Source organism: Lissotriton vulgaris, chromosome 8, assembly GCF_964263255.1.
Source record: "Lissotriton vulgaris chromosome 8, aLisVul1.2, whole genome shotgun sequence".
In the NCBI taxonomy this organism is placed as follows: domain Eukaryota; kingdom Metazoa; phylum Chordata; class Amphibia; order Caudata; family Salamandridae; genus Lissotriton; species Lissotriton vulgaris.
The window spans coordinates 1396149435-1396170488 of NC_141696.1; the positions used below are offsets into that span (position 1 = coordinate 1396149435).

A 21054-nucleotide genomic window follows, 5' to 3' on the forward strand; every position below is an offset into this window, starting at 1 on the left:
AGAGTCAATCTACCCTTGAGCACCGGAATGCTCGGGTAACCTCACCCACAGGCTGCGGGTGCATAGGTGCGAAGTCGTGTCGGGTTCCTGCGTTGAAGTATATGGAGCCTGGAAGAAAAGATGCTGCAGGCGATCAGGAGGAAGATGTCCGGTGTGATCCAAGGGTGGATCAGTGAAGAGGAGAACCTGAAAGCAGAGGGGACAATGTTCAAAGTCACTAGCCAGTGACTGGAGTGGAACCAGGAGTGGAACCAGATGTCATCATCGCGATCAGGTGAGAGTGGACACTTGTTTCCTCAGCCACGTGGACCAGGTGGTGTCTTCGACGACCAGGATGGAGGCACGAGCTGTCCCACGCAGGCTCTCGCTGTCGGCGGTGTCGGATCCGGATTTGGAGTCAACAGGCCTTGGCAAAGGCCACCCACGCGGCGTCTGGAGGGTCCGAGGTGCTGCTCTTTTGGAAGGGAGCAAGGGCCAGGCTGGAGCAACCAGAAAAGCAGTGAAGATGTCAAGGTTCGTTGTCTAGGAGGTCACTAGCCAGCCAGCAAGTGACCAGACAACGCGTCGAGCAGCAAACAGGCAGAAGGGCCCCACGCAGATCTCGTAGATGCTGGAGGGCTGGTCTTCGGTGCAGGAGCTGCTCGGGGTCGGGGCTTCTCAGTCCCCAAAGCACTTGGATGAGGTTACCTAAGAGGTCGTGCTGGAGCGAAGTGCTGCTTCTTTCAAGATGGCCGGTCCCACGTGTCTCGTCGCACCCACGGATCTCAGCTGTGCTGCAGATGTAGGTAGAGGTCGGAGAGGTCTGGGAATCCGGGTCTCGTCGGGCTCTGAAGTCTGGATCCTCGAGGGAAGACGACAAAGGCAAGCCGCTGGACGCTGATGCTGCCTGCTTGTGCAGGGTGGACACTCCTTGCCCACAAGGGAGATTTCTTCAGTCTTCTGTGGAGCAGAACGTCGAAGTCCAGAGTTTCTTCTTGTTAAGTTGTTCAGGATAATCTAACTCGGAATGGGACCAGCTCCTACCTTTATCCTGCTAAAGGGGGCTGTACTACGACTAGGTCCCTCCTATGGGTGGGACCAGGAAGGGGGGTGGTTACACCCCCTATCCTTTGTCCGGTCTTGCGCCAGAGCTGGGGCTGGAGAGCCCCAGGAACTGGTTTAGACCGGTGTATGCACAGGGACACCTTGTGTGCCCCAGGCATGTCTCATTCCTTTCAACCCTGTCCTACCCAATACACAAAATCCTGTCTGGGGTGGCGCTAGCACCTCCCAAGGCAGGAAACCCTTTGTCCAAGGCTCCCTCGCTGGAAGGACTCCCAGCAGCAGGAGGTCAGACTTTTGTCTGTGGTGGCAGCATCCATTTTGTGATGCTGAGGCTCGGGTTAACTTTAACCCGGGTTCACAGTTATGTACATGTCGTGTCCCTCTAGAAGGGTGGAATGCTACCCCCGTCCCCAGAATTGGCGAGGGGGTAGTATTCCAATTCGTGTGACACCTTACTCGACATGTTTTGATAATGCTATGCCAAAGTTAGCAATAACCGCGAGGATTATAATGCACTTAAGAGTATATGGTATAGCGTTATCATGGAAACAGCTAAAGGACTTGGTTCCGAAAGCTGTAGACAGGCTGAGCTCATGCCAGAGCACTATCTCACATAATTCCAAGCACTCTGCCTCCAGGATTATTAAGGCCTGCCCTAGGAGTGACTTATAGGAGTATATGTGTCAATTTTAGGGTTAGATATAGAGATACTATATCTAAAGCAAAGGGTGTTTACACCACCTTGCCCTAGCTGATTGATCAGCCAGTTGTGTCAGATTTGGATGGCCAGCCAGGGGTGGCATAATACATGCTGCAGCCCCTGGTAGGCCCTGGGTGCACCTATGCCCTGGGTACCTAAGGTACACTGTACGGGGGCTGATACGGTGACTCAGTATCCAATTAGATATGTACCTAGAGTACATGGAATCCATTTTACAGAGAGAGCAGTGGGCCTGGGGTCCTGAATAGCAGGGCCCCAGGTCAACTAAGTCGAAAAACCAGCTAAACACCAGGCAAAAAGTTGGGGGCAACCATAGTCAGATATCCACCTTCCTACAGCTTTCTGCTGAGGGACTTTCTTTTTTAAAAATGTTCTGGCACCTGCCTCTATTTAACTTTCTTGATGGAAAACGACCAGCAGAGATAGTAAAATACCAGAATCACTTTAGCATTCTCTAGATTCCAGTCCATAGAAATTGTCTTCCACGAGCACCCGTAGACAATTACTTATTTTTCAAATCTTGTTTGTTCAGTGATATGACCACTGAAGGCCCTGCTTTTATATTAAAAACAGAGCTTTGGACTATACCATTTCCTGCTGAAAGGCAATATTTCTCTCCACGTGTTCCCATACCTGGTGTGTCACGCAATTTGGTGCTTACATTCGCTCTATGTTGAAGAACAGTAGATGTTTCAGCACCCAGACTAAGGTGCTGCATAGCAAAATGCATATAAGGTCTCAAAGGCGAGACCGATTGCATTGCAAATGCTTGTTCTTCCTACATCCTTCTTAGGGTCGGTGGTGTTCTGCGTCTTGGGGTTCCTCTTGCCTGGGAGGGACAGGCTTTTCGCCTTGTCCGTGGCTCTGGTCCCCTGTAGAACCCTCTGTGATGCCCAGGCTGGTGGGGTCCTTTCGCAGACCCTCCTGCCCCGTGAGTATTGCTAGGGTATCTATTCTATGTGAAGGAATCTGAGGCTAGTAATCTCTATCAGATATACAAGTTACTTGCCTTCGGTAACGATCTATCTAGTAGAGACGATTCTAGCCCCAGATTCCTTCACGGCCCGCCCTTCTTCCCCATTCTGCGAGGACCTTTGGCTTCTGCACTCGCCTCCAGGTGTGTGGCTAGGTCTTCTGTGAGTGCATTCTTTCGTTCTTTTGACAGGATGATTTGTCTTGTTCCTCTCCTCCTCTTTGGCACTTTGGAGGAGGTGTCTATAGGTACTCCCGTGCCCCTCTGCTCAGGTTACTCAGAGGTTGAGGCTTGCCCTTACTCTCGTCCCTTCACTCCCTCTTTGTTATTAAGGGTCCTGCCCTCTGCTACCCTCTGGGTTTGGGTCATTTGGCTGTGCCCTGGTTCCCTTGGGGGGGTTTCCACACTCTGTGCTGGGATTGCATTGGAGGTCTGTCGTTCCCGATTTGTCTTGGAACTGGCTCCGCTTCATGGGTCTTAGTCTGGGTTGTAGTCCTGCTACATGTTATGACATTTTTGCATACGTTCCTTGTCTTAAAGGGGGTACTGTTTTTATAACTGGCAGGGTGGCTGCTCTGGGCTGTGCTCTGTTCTTTCTTCTTTCCCTGCTTTTGGGTACTGCAGTGTTGGCACTGCTCCTTATGGTGTTCTTAGTCACTATTCCTGTTTCTTTTCCATTTTTCTGCTGTTTCCCACACTGTTCCCATGCTTCCACAGTTTCTCTGCTGGCTCCGCGTTGTGGCGCTGAAAAGTTCTCCGAAGAAAACTTACGTAGGCGCGCAGATGTGGGACTTATGTGACCCCGTGTACATCACATACGCGGACGACGCATGGGTGGGGTCGCTTGATGCAGTCCACCCGGCGCTCAGGGTTGTTGTGGCAAAGAGTTTTTCCGGATCCAGTGTCACGCCTGAGGATAATTCTACGTGAAGGAATCTGCGGCTAGAATTGTCTCTGCCAGATACATCGTTACTGAAGGTAAGTAACTCGTACGTTAAGGAATCTGCAGCTAGAATCATCTCTACCAGATGCATTGTTACTGAAGGTAAGTAACTTGTACAACAGTGGCGCTTCAGCGCCGCGCCTGGCTTAGAACAACTGGCTTCTCCGGGGATGTCCAGAACACTTTGATGGCATTCACCTTTTTGGCAACAAAGCAGATAGTGCGGTGGAGCGCTTTAAGGACTTTTGGGCTACAGCCGAGTCCTTGGGCCGCTCGGCCTCCTCCGCCTTCTGCTTTGCATTCCTTTCGTGGCCAAACTTCCTAGTCCGATCTTTTAGGCCTCTCAAACCCCAGTGGGGTGGGCGGACGAATACGCCATCATCTCCCCCTCTGGCGCAACATCACTTCGGACACTTGGGTGCTGCAAATAGTCAGACGGGCTACTCCCTCCCCTTAAAGACTACCCCACCAGCCATGCCACCTTGGTACCACCACATGTCGCGGGACCATCTGATGCTTCTTCAGAAGGAAGTTAAGGCCCTCTTGGCCAAGGGGCCATCGAGCGTGTTCCTGGGCCAGAAATAGGTCAGGGTTGTTACTCCCTCTACTTTCTGGTCCCCAAGAAGTACAAGGGCCTGCACCCTATCTTGGACCTCAGAGACGTCAACGGCTTCCTCCAGAAGGAGAAGTTCAAAATGTTGACGCTTGTTCAGGTCTTGTCTGCTCTCGACCCTGGAGACTGGATGGTAGCATTGGACTTGCAGGGCGCTTATTTCCACATCCCTGTCCTGCCGGCCCACCGGCGTTACCTGCGGTTCACAGTAGGCCATGAGCATTTTCCATTTACTGTGCTCCCTTTCGGCCTTACCAGCGCCCCTCGGGTGTTCACGAAAGTGATGGCGGTGGTGGTGATGGCAGCTCATCTGCGCAGATCAGGGGTTCCAGTCTTTCCCTATCTCGACGACTGGTTGTTGAAGGTGGGCTCACCCCAGGCAGTCGTCTCCCACCTCCAGACTACAGACGACCTCCTGCATTTGCTGGGGGTTTCCATCAACGTGCCGAAGTCGCACCGGAGTCCCTCTCAGAAGCTCCCCTTCTTCGGTGCGGTTCTGTATTCGGTGCAGTTTTGGATTTATCCTCCCTAACAGCGAGTCCGGGATATTCAGGCTATGATTCCGATCTTTCAGCCTCTATCCCGGGTTTCAGTCAGGATGACCCTCCGGCTCCTTGGCCTAATGGCCTCCTGCATGCTGCTAGTGCAACATGCCAGATGGTGTATGCGGGCTCTACAGTGGGACCTGAAGTTCCAGTGGGCACAGCATCCGGGAAACCTGTTAGATCCCGTCCAGATCTCGGAGGGCACTGCACGACAATTGCAGTGGTGGCTCACAAATTGCGATTGAGACAATGGCAGATCCCTCTCCCTTCTGCAACCGGAGCACACAGTGGTGACATATGCATCCCTCCTGGGATGGGCCGGCCACATGGGAGAGGATATCAGAGGCCTCTGGTCTCCGGCGGAGTCCCGGCTCCATATCAACCTTTTGGAGCTTCTGGCAATCCGACTTGCACTGAAAGCATTCCTTCCCTCTGTCCGGGGTAGTGTAGTGCAGGTGTTCATGGACAACACCACCGCCATGTGGTACTGCAACAAACAGGGTTGGGTGAGGTCGTGGACCCTATGTCAGGAGGCTCTGCGCCTCTGGACATGACTAGAACATAAAGGCATTATGTTGCTGGCAGGTTCTCTGAATGCCAGGGCAGACTAACTCAGCCGCTGGTGCATGATGAATCACGAATGGTGTCTGAACTCAGACGTGGCGCATGGTCTCTTTCTGCAGTGGGGGAGACCCTTGATTAGATCTATTCGCCACCGAAGAGAATGCGCAATTTCATCAGTTCTCCGCGTTGGAATTTCCAATGCGGCACTCGCTCTGAGACGCTTTTCGACGCGAGTGGAGCTGCGGTCTGTTGTACGCCGTTCCGCCTATACCACTTCTGCCCTGAGTGCTGAAGAAGATTTGACGCGACCGGGCCCAAGTCATCCTTGTGGCTCCGGATTGGGCACGAAGATACTGGTATCCCGAGTCACTCAACATGGCGATTGATCCCACGATCCGACTGCCTGTTCGGGAGGGTCTTCTGTCTCAGCAGCTGGAGACGGTCCTCCACCCGAACCTGTCCAGCCTCCACCTCCATGCGTGGAGATTGAGCTGCGACAGTTGACAACTTTCGATCTTCCTCCCAAAGTCTGTGATGTCATTCTGGCTGCATGGCGTCCCTCCACTAAGTCGGTATACGCCTGCAGGTGGAACAGATTTGTGGCATGGTGCACAGCGAGGGCTGTGGATCCCCTTTCTGCCCCTCTTTCTGAGGTTCTTCTGTTCCTTCTCTCTTTGGCCCAGCAGAGCTCTGCTATGGGCACTATCGAAGGTTATCTTTCAGCCATCTCCGCCTTTCTACGGCTACCAGATCAGCCTGCCCTTTTTAAGTCCCCGGTTGTTAACCGTTTTCTTAAAGGCATTACGCACACGTTTACACCAGTATCTTTCATATTGCCTCAGTCGGACATGAATCTTGTCTTGCCTTTTCTGATGTGTGCTCCCTTTGAGCCCCTTCAGAACTGTCCCTTACGTCTTCTCACTCTAAAGACTGCTTTCCTGGTTTCTATCACCTCTGCCAGAAGAGTGGGTGAGCTACAGGCCCTTTCTTCCAAACTTCCTTTCTTTTCTGTTCAACCGGACAAGGTGCTTTTAAGGACCCGTCCTTCTTTTCTGCCAGAGGTTGTCATGCCCTTCCACATCGGACAGACCATCACTTTGCCCACCTTCTTTCGGCCTCCGTATCCTTCAAGGGAAGAGGAGAGGCTCCACCGTCTGGACCCAAAACGTGCTCTTGCATTCTATCTGCAGTGTACACAGCAGTTCTGGGTGGATGATCAGCTTTTTGTTGGCTGCGTGGGCGCTAAAAAAGGTCGGGCTGTGCACAAGTGGGCAATCTCCCGGTGGGTCGTTCTGTGCATCAAAGCATGTTACTACTCTGCCAGGAAGGAGCCTCCTGTGGGGCTGCGCGCCCATTTGACCAGAGCGACTTCAGCCACTACTGCCTTGGGACGAGGCGTTCCCTTGCAGGACATTTGTAAGGCAGCTACGTGGTCCTTGTTGCACACGTTTACCAAGCACTACTGCCTTGATAGTCTGGTTCGGAGAGACTGCTTCTTTGGCCGTTCTGTGCTCCGTGACTTTTTGGTATAATCTTGTTCGCAGACCCACCACCGGGGTTGGTATTGCTGGGGTATCTATTCCAAGGTAAGGAATCTATCACTAACGTGTCTCTTTCAGATGCACAAGTTACTGCTTGTGTAACAATATCTCTGTAAGAGACATAAGTTAGTGATAGATTCCTTACCGCCCCGTCCATCCTCCCAGTTATCAAACTGATTACTAGGGTTAAGGTAATCCCCTTTTAGGGCCCTAGTTTTAGGCACCAATGGTCGGTATCTTGCATGGCTCTGTGTTTCGGCGCGGAAAGTAGTGTACAGAACTGACGTCAGCGTGCATCGTGGCGCCTAAGTAGTCTCTGTGACGTCATCCCGGCGCTTACGATGCCAGTGACAGACGCGGAGCTGCACAACACCACCGACCGGCACGCAGGGATATTGCTAAGCGAAAACTTTCCGGATCCAGTCTGACGCCTGGGGAATATTCTAAGGTAAGTAATCTATCACTAACTAATGTATCTTTTAGATATGTCGGTCACAAGTAGTAACTTGTGCATTGTGATCATGGTTCTATAAGGGACCTTATCCCAGAGACTATGGGTCTACCTGGTGGTGGTTCTCGGTTCTTGTGGATTTCTGGGATTGTTCCTTAAAAATCACCTTCTTGCTTATTAATCCATCCCTCACATTCTGCTTCTTCAATCAGCGTATTGATATCTGTTGTTAATGTGTTGGTTGGATCATTGTTCAGAATGGTTTAGGTTGGTTCATCTGCTAATAGCCTCCTGCATTCCATTCTGTAAACTGTAGTGGTCTGTAGTACCGTGCCACCCCCTTTAACTACTGGCTTGATAGTGATTTCACTGTCATTTTTTTAGTTCTTTTGGTGCTGTTCTTTCTGCATTACTTGGATTTAGTGATTTATGTATAGAATTGGTGTCATGTTGTTCAATTTAACTTAGTTGTTCTCCAAAGAGTGCTTTTAGTCGTAATTTATGAAAAATGCAGCCAGTTCACAATATAAATGAAACTTGTCAAATCTGGGTGTTGGCATGAATCCTAGGCCTTTATTAAGGACCGATTGGGTGTTCAATTCTTATTTGTCAAATTTGTAAATAGTTTGTCGTTTTAATGGGCCCCGGTTGTGGGTGTGTAATGCTGCGTGTTTGTACCCGTGAGTCTTACACCTGAGTGAGACCCTGGCAATGCAACATTCTGTCTTTTGGATAGTAATAGGATCCAACAAAATAAGGTAACCCTCCTCAAGTATTGTTGTTACTATATACAGACAGTAGACCAGGATGCACTGAATAACATATTTCTTTTCAGTAAGCAATGATACAGTAAACCGTTGTCAAAGCAAATAATATTAATCGTTTAAGTGGCTAGTGAAATGATAACAAAGATATGTCACCAACTCTTGTACCAAAATGATGTGCAATCAGTAGCACCTAAAGTGTACTAGGCAATATCTGAGATACTTCACAATTTAGGAATTCAGATATGCTGGATTTTAGAATAGAGGAGTAGTCCCCTGCATGGTTATAGATGTGCTCCCTTGCCCTGGGTGTTCCAGCTGCAGGGATATCGGGCACTATGGTAATGACTTTTGTCATGGGTGAACACGGATCTTGTGTGCGCTCCATGCCCTAGGCCTGTGTCATGCTAATGCAGTCTTGTTAGACTGTGACGGAGGCCCTAAGAGCTACCCTTGTGATGGTTGAGGTCTATTGCCTTTTCCAGGAGTTAAGTGACACAAGCACGGTGGTGGCAGGATACTTGTTTTGTTTCATAGTGATTAGTAGAGTGAACGTGCCTTTTTACTTGTGTCACAGTCCTATGGGCCAACTCATATAAAGTTCAGTGGTTGTGAACATAACTCACCCTTGGCCAGCAAGGATTGTGTGTAGCGCCAGACAGTGCATGATACTTGTGTGTGCATGCTGGGATATGTTTGTACCTGTTTATGTACGTAATATGGTGGCCTATGTGGTTCCATTGGAAACAGGAGGTCTGGAGGGGTGAAAACTGTAGCCCCCCGACAGGAGATATTCATTACTGATATTCCTGAGGGCTAGGGTAGAAGCACACACTGAATGAAGGGGAGCAGAGTGTTCTCTGTCCACATTAAATGAATCTTTGTTTCCTGGAAGAATTACTCATTAACAGGCCTGAGCTCATTGTCGGGGACATGGTGGGACTGATAAGGTTGGCACTGTGGACCAGGGAATCTTGATAGAGAGGATGTTTTAGACCTTTGAACCGTTATGAGGCATATTTCTGCACGGGCTGGTGGTAGGTGTGATAGCCAGTTCGACCCTTGGACTGTGTTGTTCATCAGTAAGAATTGAAGCCGCTCTTGCAGTCGCCGACTGTCTCTTTGGCAAATGGCAGTGCAGAGAAGAGAGTCCTTCAAAGGAGCTGATACTCAAACCTAATTTCAAAGAAGACACATATTTGTGCCTGGGGTTGGACTATACAGGTAGGAGCATAAGGCTGACCAGTTGTTCAACAGCACTGTTTATCAGGTGAAAGAAAGTTGCCAAGATTTGAGCTGCTGCAATCAGGGCTGGGGATCAAGATCTGCAAATCTGCCATCTGGGTGAGGGGCCATCACCCAGGAAGCCAAGAACACTTGTCCTATGCCTGGAGCACCAGCCTGCCTGGCAAGGCCAGTGTACCCTGTGAGGAGGAGCAGAGAGGCTTGACGGAGTGAGACCCAGCAGAAATCCTTGAGAGTAGATTCCAGTGAGCAGAGTGGGAGCTGCCAATTCAGTCGGTATTGTTATTGCTAGAGAGCCGTCCGCGAATAGCGTCCGTAAACCCTTATGTACAAGAGGAAGGCCAATCGGACTGCTCGGGCCGTCGCCTGTTGCCACTGAACCTGCTGAGGCCATTGCCTGTTGCAACTGAGACTGTTGGGACTGTTACCCGTGTCTATGACTACTGTGTGTCTGCAAGGGACCGCTGGGACTGTTTAAGCCACTGCTCCGGTATATCTGACCTTGTTGGGGCCGTCGCCTGTGACCCTTGTATGTGAGGAGGGAGCTACTAGGACCATTGGGCCATCGCTCATGTCGGGGTAGCCGCTGCAGCCAGATGAGGGACTCTGAGCAAGGTCAGAAGCCATTGTGCAGCGTTGCCGCTGCTCCACCAGCTTACCTGGAAGAACTGTGAAAATCAACCTGACCTGCTGCATCACAAGCTGTAGCTGTAGCTCAGTGCATTGCCGGATGACTGCAGGAGAGGAGAGAGAGGTGTGACGGAAGGAAAGGTGTGGTGCCGCAGCTAGGGAGGCTTACTCTGCAGCACATGGCTCACGTTTCGATCCCTAGCGGCAGCTAAGCTTAGCACCATGCAATTCTGGGCAATAGCTCACTTAATCTCCCCAACAGAACCCCGTACCTTGAGACCCTTTAGGGGCGAGTAGTTTGCACTTTACAAATTCCGGAGTTGGATTCAGGAGGACTTGATGCTTGACCTCAGAGCATGCCCCAGCTCCAGAACGATTCGGAAGGCTGCAGTTGAATAAAACTTTAGGAAGGGCTGTAGGCAGTCTGGGAGACTTGCATGAGTTCATTGTAGTATTACCCAAAGAGCTGCAATTTTCAAAGCCAATTCCAGACTTTGATGCACATCACTAGTGTGGGCAACACTTGTGGGGATCACCTATAATGATCTGCCATGGACATGATGGTTAGTGTGGAGAGGGGGGGGGGGCACAGCTTCATTCAGCGTCATAGCGCAAGCCTTCAGACAAATTTTGTGTCACCTATTTAGTGTGCTGTGTTTGTGTATAATACTTTCTTAACAAACGAAGAATTGGGCTGCACAAAGATTTTTTTGGGGTCACTGTGAGTATTTTGAGTTATGAGCTTAAGCATACTTTAACCCTAACTCTTCCTGAAGTGCCTTGCACTGCTTGACCCAGCTATCACTGAGAGTCACATGCTTAAGGGGTAGTACCTGACCCAGATACTCGGCCCATACTAAGTCGGGTTCTGGGACAACAGGAGTAAAAGACCACAATCCGCTCGGTTGGGCCCAGTAACCCCTCGTTGCTCCATGGCCCTCCAAAAGGGGTTCCAACACACATTTTCCTTTTTATTTCTTAAGTAAAACTGCACTCAGTGTACCCTGGTACAGACAGAAACAGTGATAAAGGTAGGCCTTAAACTGGGATGTGGTAGCTTAGTTACAGTAAAAAATTCATTTTTATGCATTTTAGACAGCACAAAGAAAAATATCCATCAGAGGTTTCTGGAAATATAGAATTTACAAGGTATTGTAAATCAAAGCATTTTGCTCAACTGCAAACAAGCACTGGCAAATTGAACGCACTTAACATTTTTTCACCAAAAAGTTGGGTTAGTTGTATTGCTGTCACATAGTTCTTTTAGGTGACCAAATCCAGTCGGAAGCCAGTCAACGGGACCAGCAAGGACCTCAGAATCGGTTACCTTTATTGGTGAGGCAGTCCTCAGGCAGTTCCAGGCGCTTTATCCCCTTTCCAATTGATACCTATGCAAGTGGTCCTGATGCAAGGGAGGAAGGATGCTGAAGAAGCCCAAGGAAGCTGTGGATGCAATGTGATTGACATGAGTCCTCCTCTGGCTACTCCTAGGTCCGTGAAGGGGGTTAGAGGGTCCTGGTCACAGTGTTGACGTCCTTCAAACTCATTCCATTGCTGGTATAAGTCCAGTTCCCACTGGCTACCAGTTGCCCTGTATTGCTGTCACAGTCAAATCCTTCCCTGGGCGATAACTCTGCTTCTGAACGATAAAGCTGCACTAAGATAACTCTCCCGGGCTCAGCCAACTCTGGTGCAAAGTGAATCATCGGGTCTTGGTATCTGGTGCTGCACAGCGGAGGTTGGTGATGGCCTGAAGAGTCTGGGTTACTAACCTGTCCTGACAGGCTTCTCAGTTGTGTCCCTGTGCTGTGAACAGAAGGTCCGCTAACATACCCTTTGAGATTCTTGGCTTTGCTTTGCCTGAGCTCTGGATACGGGTTCTTCTTGAGCAAGATATGGAGGGCACAGTCCCTCTCCTTCCTAGCCATAAGGGTCAGCAGGTGCAGTCAACGCCGATGCAGCCTCTCTTTGCCGGTTCCACGGTGCAGCATGGCAGTCCTTTTTTGGTCCTTCCTCCAGTCCAGATAAGATTTGCGTGCCAAAGGTGCAATATTTTTGTTCAGAAAAAGCCCTCCCTCCTATGACCACTTCCTGGGAATGCATCACCCTTTCACTCCAAAGATGGCAGAACCACTTTCTGAGCTATGAGAGCGCCCTAGCTTATCCCAGAGGTGTGGCTACATGCTCCTGAAAAACGGGTTTGAAAACACATTTCCCCTTTCCTTCCCGGGTGTTAGCTATTCTGCCTAAACAATGGGGATGTCCCTCTCTCCGAAGTGTTTTCCATTTGCTCTTCAAAGTTGGTTTCAGCTTTGAAGCTCGCTTTTCAGGCCAACACCCATGTGGCTTCTGGCAGGAGGCAGGTAACACCTTTCTCCAGTGCGGGCCCCTATTTGTCTCTTTTCCTGGGAGTTGTTAGCACGCCTCCCCTAGGAGTGCAGAAAACTGTTCCCAGTTCAAGCTCCATGTGCAACTGTTAAGGGCACAGGAGATTAAAGGCAACAAAGTCGCAACTTTGTAAAAGTTGCAAACTGCAATTTGCTAATTTAATTCCTACTTGAGAACCAAATTGACCTCAATGTAATGAGTTGTTTGATGTCTTGGAATATCAACTTTGGTAGCACCATTCAGGAGTTTGCACAGCTGAGGGGGTGACAAAGTATTTCCATAGTAAAAACAGTTTTGTGTTTTTACTGTCAGAACACATATAACACATGTTCTGTCCGTGAAAGATTGTTCACCGTGTCTTAGGGCTCAGTAGGCCTGCCCTGAAGGTGACTTGCATGTTTCAGGGGAACATTTGACTTTGACATAGTTATAAATGTCAGTCTAGTTAGCAGTTCCTAACTGTTCTTCTAGTCTGCAGTGGCGGACTGGGAGATTTGTTTTAACTTTGTCACCCCCAGAGTGGCACAGCTAGTGGTGCAGTCCCTGGTTTGACTCTCTAACTGACAGGCCCTGCCTACCATATACTAGGGACTTACAGGTAAGCTACCCTGTGCCAATTGGGTATAGCCAATGTAACATACACGTTTTGGGGTAAGGTCCCTGGCACGGAGGTCTAGTTAGAAGGCCTCAGTGCACTCTGAGTTGAAAAACCTGCAGCATCAGTCAAAAATAATCTGGGGGTGACCATACAAAAAGAGGCATTACCTTACACTGGTTGTGAGAATTTAAATGCTGTGACGGTTAGAATATACTTTACCTGTTTGTGACATACTTTCAGTTGTTCTGGGTTGGGTGGTATGTTTATTAGGATTTCATTACAGTTACACACACATAATGTTTACTGTTTATTGATAAGATCCCCTGAGACCCACTCCATTAACCTTTGCTGTGGTCTGAACATAAATGTTTAATTCTTAAATTCAGGTTTCCTATTTATACTACTCTCCTGTGGCTGCCCATATCCGTCTCCTTATGCACTTATTTTAATGGCTTTTTTTGTGTCTGTCTTTTATGTATCTACATTTCTCATTGAAATTCTGGATATAAAATGAAAAGTCCAACCAAACTATATTACCCAATGAAGTATTTAGAAAATAGACAAGGAGCTTATTTCTAATTATTTTTTTTTCTGCCCCAGATATTTCTATCAAATCTTGGATAAACATGGTCCTCTTGAACTGGACAGCGTGGAATTTGTGGGAGAGTATGATTTTTTCCCTCTGGAGGCTCAGAAGTTAGTGGAAGAAGCTGGTGGATTAAAGCCTTTCTTGCTGGAGTCATTCCATTTTTTTATGATTGACGACAACCTAATTGGATTGAGGAAGCATAACCTTTTGTCTGAGACATTTGAAACTAGACTGCCTGAGAGCTTGGGATTAACAGAGAACAATAGTGAAACTTCATCATATCCTTTGTCTCCGAATAGTGCACAAAACGTTACAGTCCCAAGTTATGGGACTTTAAACCCAGGTGCTAAGGAATTCAAGCCTCTGTCTGAAGCTGTTCATTGCCCCACCGTTCCTCTATTTTCCAGTAGTTTGTTGCCAAATTCGTTCACTGGTACCAGCATAAGCTCTGCTAACATATCAGATATTTCAATTCCCACTATGCAATCTCAACCTGCGTCCTTTGTTTTCAGTGTAGAAAAATCTGCTCTTTCTTTTGCCAGTGATGTTGCTTTGCCAGCTGTGTCTACAAAGCCTTACTTTCAGGAAAACACTTTCATGGCACCAATACCAAATATCATTGACGTTCAGTCGTTCTCTGTTGAAGAATCTGAGACTGGTGTCCAGGAATATGGTACAGAAGCAGTATTTGATGGAGACTTTGCCTCTACAGTTATCGCACCGGATCTAATAGAAATATATGATGATGTTTATTATCCACCAAAACCCCATTTCAGCCCAGATGGAGACAATTTATTCTTGTATGCAGACACTAGTTCACCAGTTGATATTGGTGGTAATTCTGGAAAAGATCTTTCTCTTAAGAGGATGGTGGCAGTGCAGGTAAGATGAATGAATCTCTTTTAAAGTGTATAAATTGCATTTGGTTGTCAATATTTCTTTTTGTTTGAATACGTCTCTAAATAACATGCAGGGTTGAGAACTGCACTGCATTGTATGCCAACAGACTTCAATATATTGTTCTGATGACTACCACAGATTCCTCACCCTATAACATTCCTGAGGTGCCAAACTGGTTCTGGAGATTTTTCATAGCAGTGCTCCCAAACTGGTTCTGGGGATTTTTCATAGCAGTGCTCCTGTACGCCGCTAGATGGCTTAATTTGTCTCAATTGATTAATTTGTGTGCCATTGAACACAGAAAGAAGTTGCAACCCTCGTGCAGGTCCTGCTCCCACTCACTGCTGGAAGCCCTTTGGCATATCTGAGTTCAAATGCAAGCATAAAAAAGTGAAGCGGAATTCAATCCCATCCCGCTACTCTGAATCCAAAGAGATGTTGCAAGGGTGTGAAATGTCAGTTGCATTCAATCAAGTCCACTGGCCTTGTAGCCGACCTCAGTTTGATTGTCATGCTGCCTTAGTTTTCCAGGCCATTGTTAACCCCACAGCAGATCAAGGCCTTCAGAGATACCATGCGGGACATTTTCGTTGTGTGCTACTGGCTTCCACGCTAGAGGCCCCATAGAACCGCAAGGTCCTCTAATTGGGTTACTGCTGGCTGATCCTTTTGCAGCACAGTCTGTCCCCTTGGGGCTGGTACCAACTCTGGTACAGGCTTCAACTCCAGCCCCATGATCACCGCCGGTTCGGACCACCTCGACTGCCGTTGTCAGAGAATGATCCAGTACTAAACCTTTTCAGATTACAAAGGCATGATCCGTTATCATGCACTCTGACTAATCCTGCACCTTTACTGTGTAGCAGCTGTCAACATAGGGTCTGATATCTTTTTGGCTCTGACCGTAATACTGTGCCAGAACGGGGTGCACCACAGGAGCTTAATGATGTTTGTGAAGGAGAGAAAGTCTTGCCCCCCGTCTTAACACAGATGATGCCTTAGAACTTGACTTGCAGAATGCCAGTGGGCTTAATACTTCTCATGAGGCAAAGCTTGTCTCACCTCATGTTCCTCCAGTGGAAGAAATTGCCTAATTTGAAGTTGTGGTTTGGAGAGCAGCTGAAGTACTAGAATTATAACTGCCCTGCATTGAGACTAAACAAATGTTTTAATGGAAATTCTACAGCCTTGGCCAGCAGGCCCACCAATATTCTAATGGCTACGTGGTCGAAAACATGTTTTTGCCCACCTGTGAACAGGCAGGGGACCAGATTTTCTCAGCATGTACTCCACTCCATAGAGCCTTTTTGTTCAAGCCATTCCAAAAGAATTGATACCTATGGTAAATGTATGTGGTGGTCTGCTGCACTGGCACTGCGATCTGTAACAGGCTGTCTGTTGAGCTGGTACACACATGCATTTTGACACACATCCAGCAATATATTACCGCCAGTCATGAAGGACTTTAGAGCCGCGTTGGCACAAACGTACATGATGGGCAGGATGCAATCAAGTAGGTTATCCAAGCAGATCTGGCGACCACAGTTTGTTATGTAATGCAGATTTGTAGAGTGCACGGTCACCCAGAAGGGGATGCTTGCACTGAGCAGGTCAAACCACTGAGCAGGTCAAACCTGAGTCTGGTCAAACCTCTGGCCCAGTTGGACTTCTCAAAAAGGTAGGTATTCAGCTTCTTGCAGAATTGAAAAAGTGAGAAGGCTCTTATGTGTAGTGGCAGGTGGCTTCCATGCTTTAGTTTCAATGTAGGTCAAGGCTTGACTGCCAGATTTGGTTTTCTGTATGAGGGGACATTTGTAAGTAGGAGTTCAGCCGAGCAGAGGTGTTTTGAAGGTTTGTGAAAGTAGATGTGATGTGGAGTTATGCTGGCCCTGTGTTATCTAGTGCCTTGAAAATGTTTATGTATATTGAGTCAGTGTAGTTCCTTCAGGTGTGGGGTGATACGAGTGCCGTGTGGAAGGTTGTGTGTGAATCTGGCTGCCGAATTCTGAATGGTCTGCTGTCTTTGGGTGATTTTTTTTGGTTCTTGAATGGGGGTGCTTCTTTAGTCTAGCTTACTTGTGGCAAGGGCATGCATGACTTTTCTGCGTGCTAGCTGGAAGCCATTTGAAAATCTTCCGTCGTATCTTCAGGGTATGAAAGCATTAGGTGGTAATGGCACTGACTCGGCCGTTCATGTTGAGTTTGCAGTCAATTATGATCCCCTAGTTCTTCGCATCGGTGGTGGGGTGTGTGTCGGTCTTAGCTCTGTTGACCACTATGTGGCGTCTATGCAGAAGTGCTCTTCCTAAAGATCACAATTTCCATCTTATTGTTATTCAATTCAGACAGTTGGCGATTTCAGTCATTGAACTTGATCTGGTACTGGGTGTCTTGTGTGTGATGGAGAGAATGAGCTCTGTGTTTTTGGCATAAGAGAGGACGTTAATGTTGTGAGAGCGAATGATGCTGGCTAGAGGGATCATGTATGCTTTTGAAGAGTGTCAACCTCAGGGAGGATCCTTGCAACACTCAGCAGATGTGGGCGTCCAAGGCGTATGGTACCAGGCTAACTGCCTGGGTCCTTCCAGCCAGAAAGGAGTAGATCCATTGGAGTGCGAGTCCTTGGATTCTGATGTTGTGTAGGTGTTGGATGAGGATGGGGTGGGGTGGGAGGCTGTGTCAAATGTTGTGGGGAGGTCCAGGAGGATGAAAGCCGTCATGACTCCTCCATCCAGAGTCATGCATATGTCATCTGTGATGCCGATCTGGGCAGTTTCTGTGCTGTGGTTGGGTCTGAAAGCTTACAGAGTTATTTTGAGTAGATGGTGATCGTTGAGGTATTTGAAGAGGTGTCTGTTGATGATTTTTTTCTAAGACCTTGGGAGGGAATGATAGAAGGGAGATCAGTCCATAGCTTGCACCCGTTGAAAGGTCCGCAGAGGGTTTATTCAGCAATGGGAGGACAGTTGCGTGTTTCCAAGCATCTGGGACGGTTGTGGAAGCAGTGGAGACATTCAGAATGGGTGTGAGCCTGATGCATGGTTTGCCTTGACAGGATGGCTGGTACTAGGGTTGTCCTGCGTAAACATACCTGGATGAGGTCCACTGTGTTCTCAGGCGATGTACAGGCTTTCTAATGGGCATGTCCTTCAATGGGTCTTGGGGTCTTGCCTCTTTGGCAGGCACCACTTTGCAGCACTTTAAGTAACGCACAGGTACAGAGTGTTCCTTGAAGCTGTTTACCCCTGTCAATCAATTTCAGCACTAGTTCGGGAAACTTAAGTGCTACACCAGGGAGCTGGGGTATAGTCAGAGACAGTCTTCCCAACCAGTGATGCAGCAGACAGACCAGTCCTTTTGGGACGGTGGATCTGGGAGACAACGTGCAGACAGGCAGGGGCACCATCTCCTCCTCCCCTGCTATTACAGCCAACAAACCACTTTAGTTTGCTCTTGCCAATGCATGCCCTACCATTGGGTGGCAGGATCCAGCACTTTCTTTTGGGTTGGTGATCGTATCTGACATGCTGCAGGAGGTGCATCTACTCCTCCCCAAGGCTTCCATAGAGTGGCTACTGGACTCATGAGAAAGGTGTGGGAAGTTGCTAATCTCACTAATTCCTCATCCAAAAAAGGATGGAGGCTTCAGACCTATTCTGGACCTTCGACTTCAGACTGCTTTCTATGGGACGCAAACTGAACATGTGCACTTTGGCCTAGATAGCATTTGTCTTGAATGTAGGCGACTGGATTGTGTCCTTGGACTTGCAGATTGTGGTTTTTCATATACCAATGCTGGAGTGCCACAGGTGTTATCCGTGGTTCAACTTGAGTTTGCTGTTCTCCACCTCGACCTTGCCAGTGCCCCTCAGGTGATTACAATGGTAATGGCAGTGATCATTGCCATTCTTCCGAGGTTGGGAGTCCCCATGTTCCTATATCTTGACAACTGGCTGCTGAAATCAGGCTCACCACAGTCAGTCATAAGTCTCCTGCAATGTCAATGGAATGTTTGACATAATTGAGTTTCACTATAAATGAGCCCACATGATTTGTTCGCCGATCCTACTATACATTGGGGAATTCAGGGGTTTTTAGGTCTCGCCTAGACGAAAGCATAGCGAAGCTTTGCTGTCTAGGGGGACAACTAATGTTGTCACTTTCCGGGGAATGTGGACTGCAGACTGTGACGAGCTTGTCCTCCTGGAGATTGTAGCTCGTGAGCGCGCACGTCGCGTCGCCGTGCCTGATATTCCCATGCACAGAAAGGCTCCCGCACGCTTGCGCACATACACACACTGCATACACACACACGCAGCCCCCTTAAAGAAAGACTCACGCACGCATGCGCACATACACACACTGCATACACACACACACACGCACCCCCCCCTAAACAGACACACGCGCAGACAGACACACGCACGCACAGACACACGCATGCACAGACACACTACAACAGACACACGCGCACACCCCACCCCCACTCACCCCTCCTCTCCCTCAACACACTCACCTGTTCTGGTGGTGCTCGGCGGCGGTTCTGGCTCTCGGGCGGCGGTAGCCTTTGCGGGCACTCTCACCACATGAGAGCCCCGCCTTCCCCATGCGCCCGGCCGCTCGTCACCCGGTCCCCCATCTCGGGACCGGGACTCGATCAGGAGCCCTCGGGGCTCCTCGGACAGTGGCTTTTCTCTCGCGCCGCGATGGGGGCGGGACTTCCGTTTGGGGCCGGCTGCCCAACCGCTTCCGGGTCGTCGCAGGCAGCGCGGCGGCCCGGCGGGAACTTGAAGAAACTCGAGGGTCAGGCTGGAGTGCTGCATATTAAGTGTGTATAGTACATCTACGAGGTGATGCTGCCCGGCGAGCAGCTGTTCGGAGACTACGTGAGCAGCCTGGGCGGGGGCAACAGGACGCACGTGGTGGTCTACGACGGCGACCATTTGGGCTCCTTCTACGCCCCGCGGGCCTCGTGGATGTTCCGGGCCTTCAGGTGTCGGTGCTCAACGGCGGCTTCCGGAACTGGGTGCGGGAGGGCCGCCCCGTGACTGCGTAGGCCAGCCCTGTGACTGCGTAGGCCAGCCCTGTGACTGCGGAGGCCAGCAGGCCCGAGCCCGCCCAGTTCAAGGCCACGCTGGACGGTCGGCTGGTGAAGAGCAAGTCACGTAAATACAAAACATGTTGCATTACCAATGCTATAGGTGTCACATTTGTGAAAGTTATAACTATTGGCATTGTAAATGACAAAGCTATTAATTACGTTAGTTAAAAAAAAAACATAAATAAAAAATGTGTCATTTACCATACCAATAGCTCCAACTTTCCTAAGGCGAGACCTATTGCATTGCAAATGCTTGTGATCTATAGCTAGGAGTCAAGGGCATTCAGGCTGCTAAGCAGAAGTAATATACTCTGTCCTTGATCACGGTGAGGGTGGCTCTGAGAGATCTTTGCTTTATGCATCCTCCTTTTTAACTATGACAGGTGCTCTACAATGGAACCTCAAGCTCCAGTGGGCACAGTATCAGGGCAACATTTGCTACACCATCCAGGTCTCGGACGAGCCAGCTTGAGATCTGCAATGGTGGTTGATCAACCCAAATGTGTCCAGCAGCCGACTCTCTCTTTCCCCAAGCCAGAGTTGATGGTTATGACTGACACGTCCCACCTGGGTCAGTGGGGAGTTTTCTGGATGTGGCTGAGTTCAGAATACTCTTGTCTCCATTGGAAAGCCGACTCTACATCAATCTGCTGGAGCTGTACACCCCTCGTTTGGCCCTGAAGGCCTTCCTGTCGTCCATCAAGGCGAGGCTATTGCAGGCTCTCACATACAAAACCCTCTCTATGTAGTACTAAAGCATCCAGGATAGAGAGGGGTTCTGGTTCCTTTGTCATAAGGCTTTATGTCTCTGGAGGTGGATGTAATGCCAGGGCATCTTTCTGGTTGCCGCCACCTTAGGGTCCATAAATACCTGAGCGGACAAACCAAGCAGAGGATGTTCTCTGGCAGATCACTAGTGGTGTCTGCAATCTGAGATGACTTATGGTGTTTTCCTTCAGTAGGGAGGAGAACCTTTTCTTATTTGTTTGCCACCACCGAGGATGTGCAGTTATGGCGAAGTTATGCACTGGAGATCCCACAAGAACACTTATTAGGAGATACATTGTGACTGAAATGGTACAGGGGACTCATGTACACCTTCCCGCCTCTACCTCTCCTATCTCTAGTCTGATGAAGATGAGGAATGACTGTGTCCAAGTCATTCTAGAGGCCCCAACTTGGGCTAGGAAAGTGTGATACCCAGAGGGTCTGAGACGCCATTCCACCTGGGCCATGGCTGCTACAACTGCGTTGGCACAAGGGGTGCTTTTTCTTGACTACTCCCAGGCTGTGACTTGAGTGTCAGTAAATAGATTCCTGTAGAACTACTACCTTGAGAGCCCAGTTCAGCTGGAAGGAGGCTAGGCCTGCTTGGTTCTGCAAGATCTTTTGATATGAGCCCCATCCACAGACACTCCACCTTTAGGAGTGTGAAGAAATGGAG

The 21054-nt window shown here is 49.0% G+C and overlaps 1 protein-coding gene across 1 annotated transcript in view; it reads left to right on the forward strand.

The window, feature by feature from the left end:
* LOC147698809 (E3 ubiquitin-protein ligase TTC3-like) overlaps positions 1–21054 on the forward strand; it is a 1497644-nt gene that overhangs the window by 944795 nt on the left and 531795 nt on the right. Inside the window, exon 33 of the mRNA XM_086935406.1 lies at positions 13621–14491. Coding sequence (XP_086791532.1) covers positions 13621–14491 — 871 coding nt within the window. The remainder of the gene's footprint in view (positions 1–13620; positions 14492–21054) is intronic.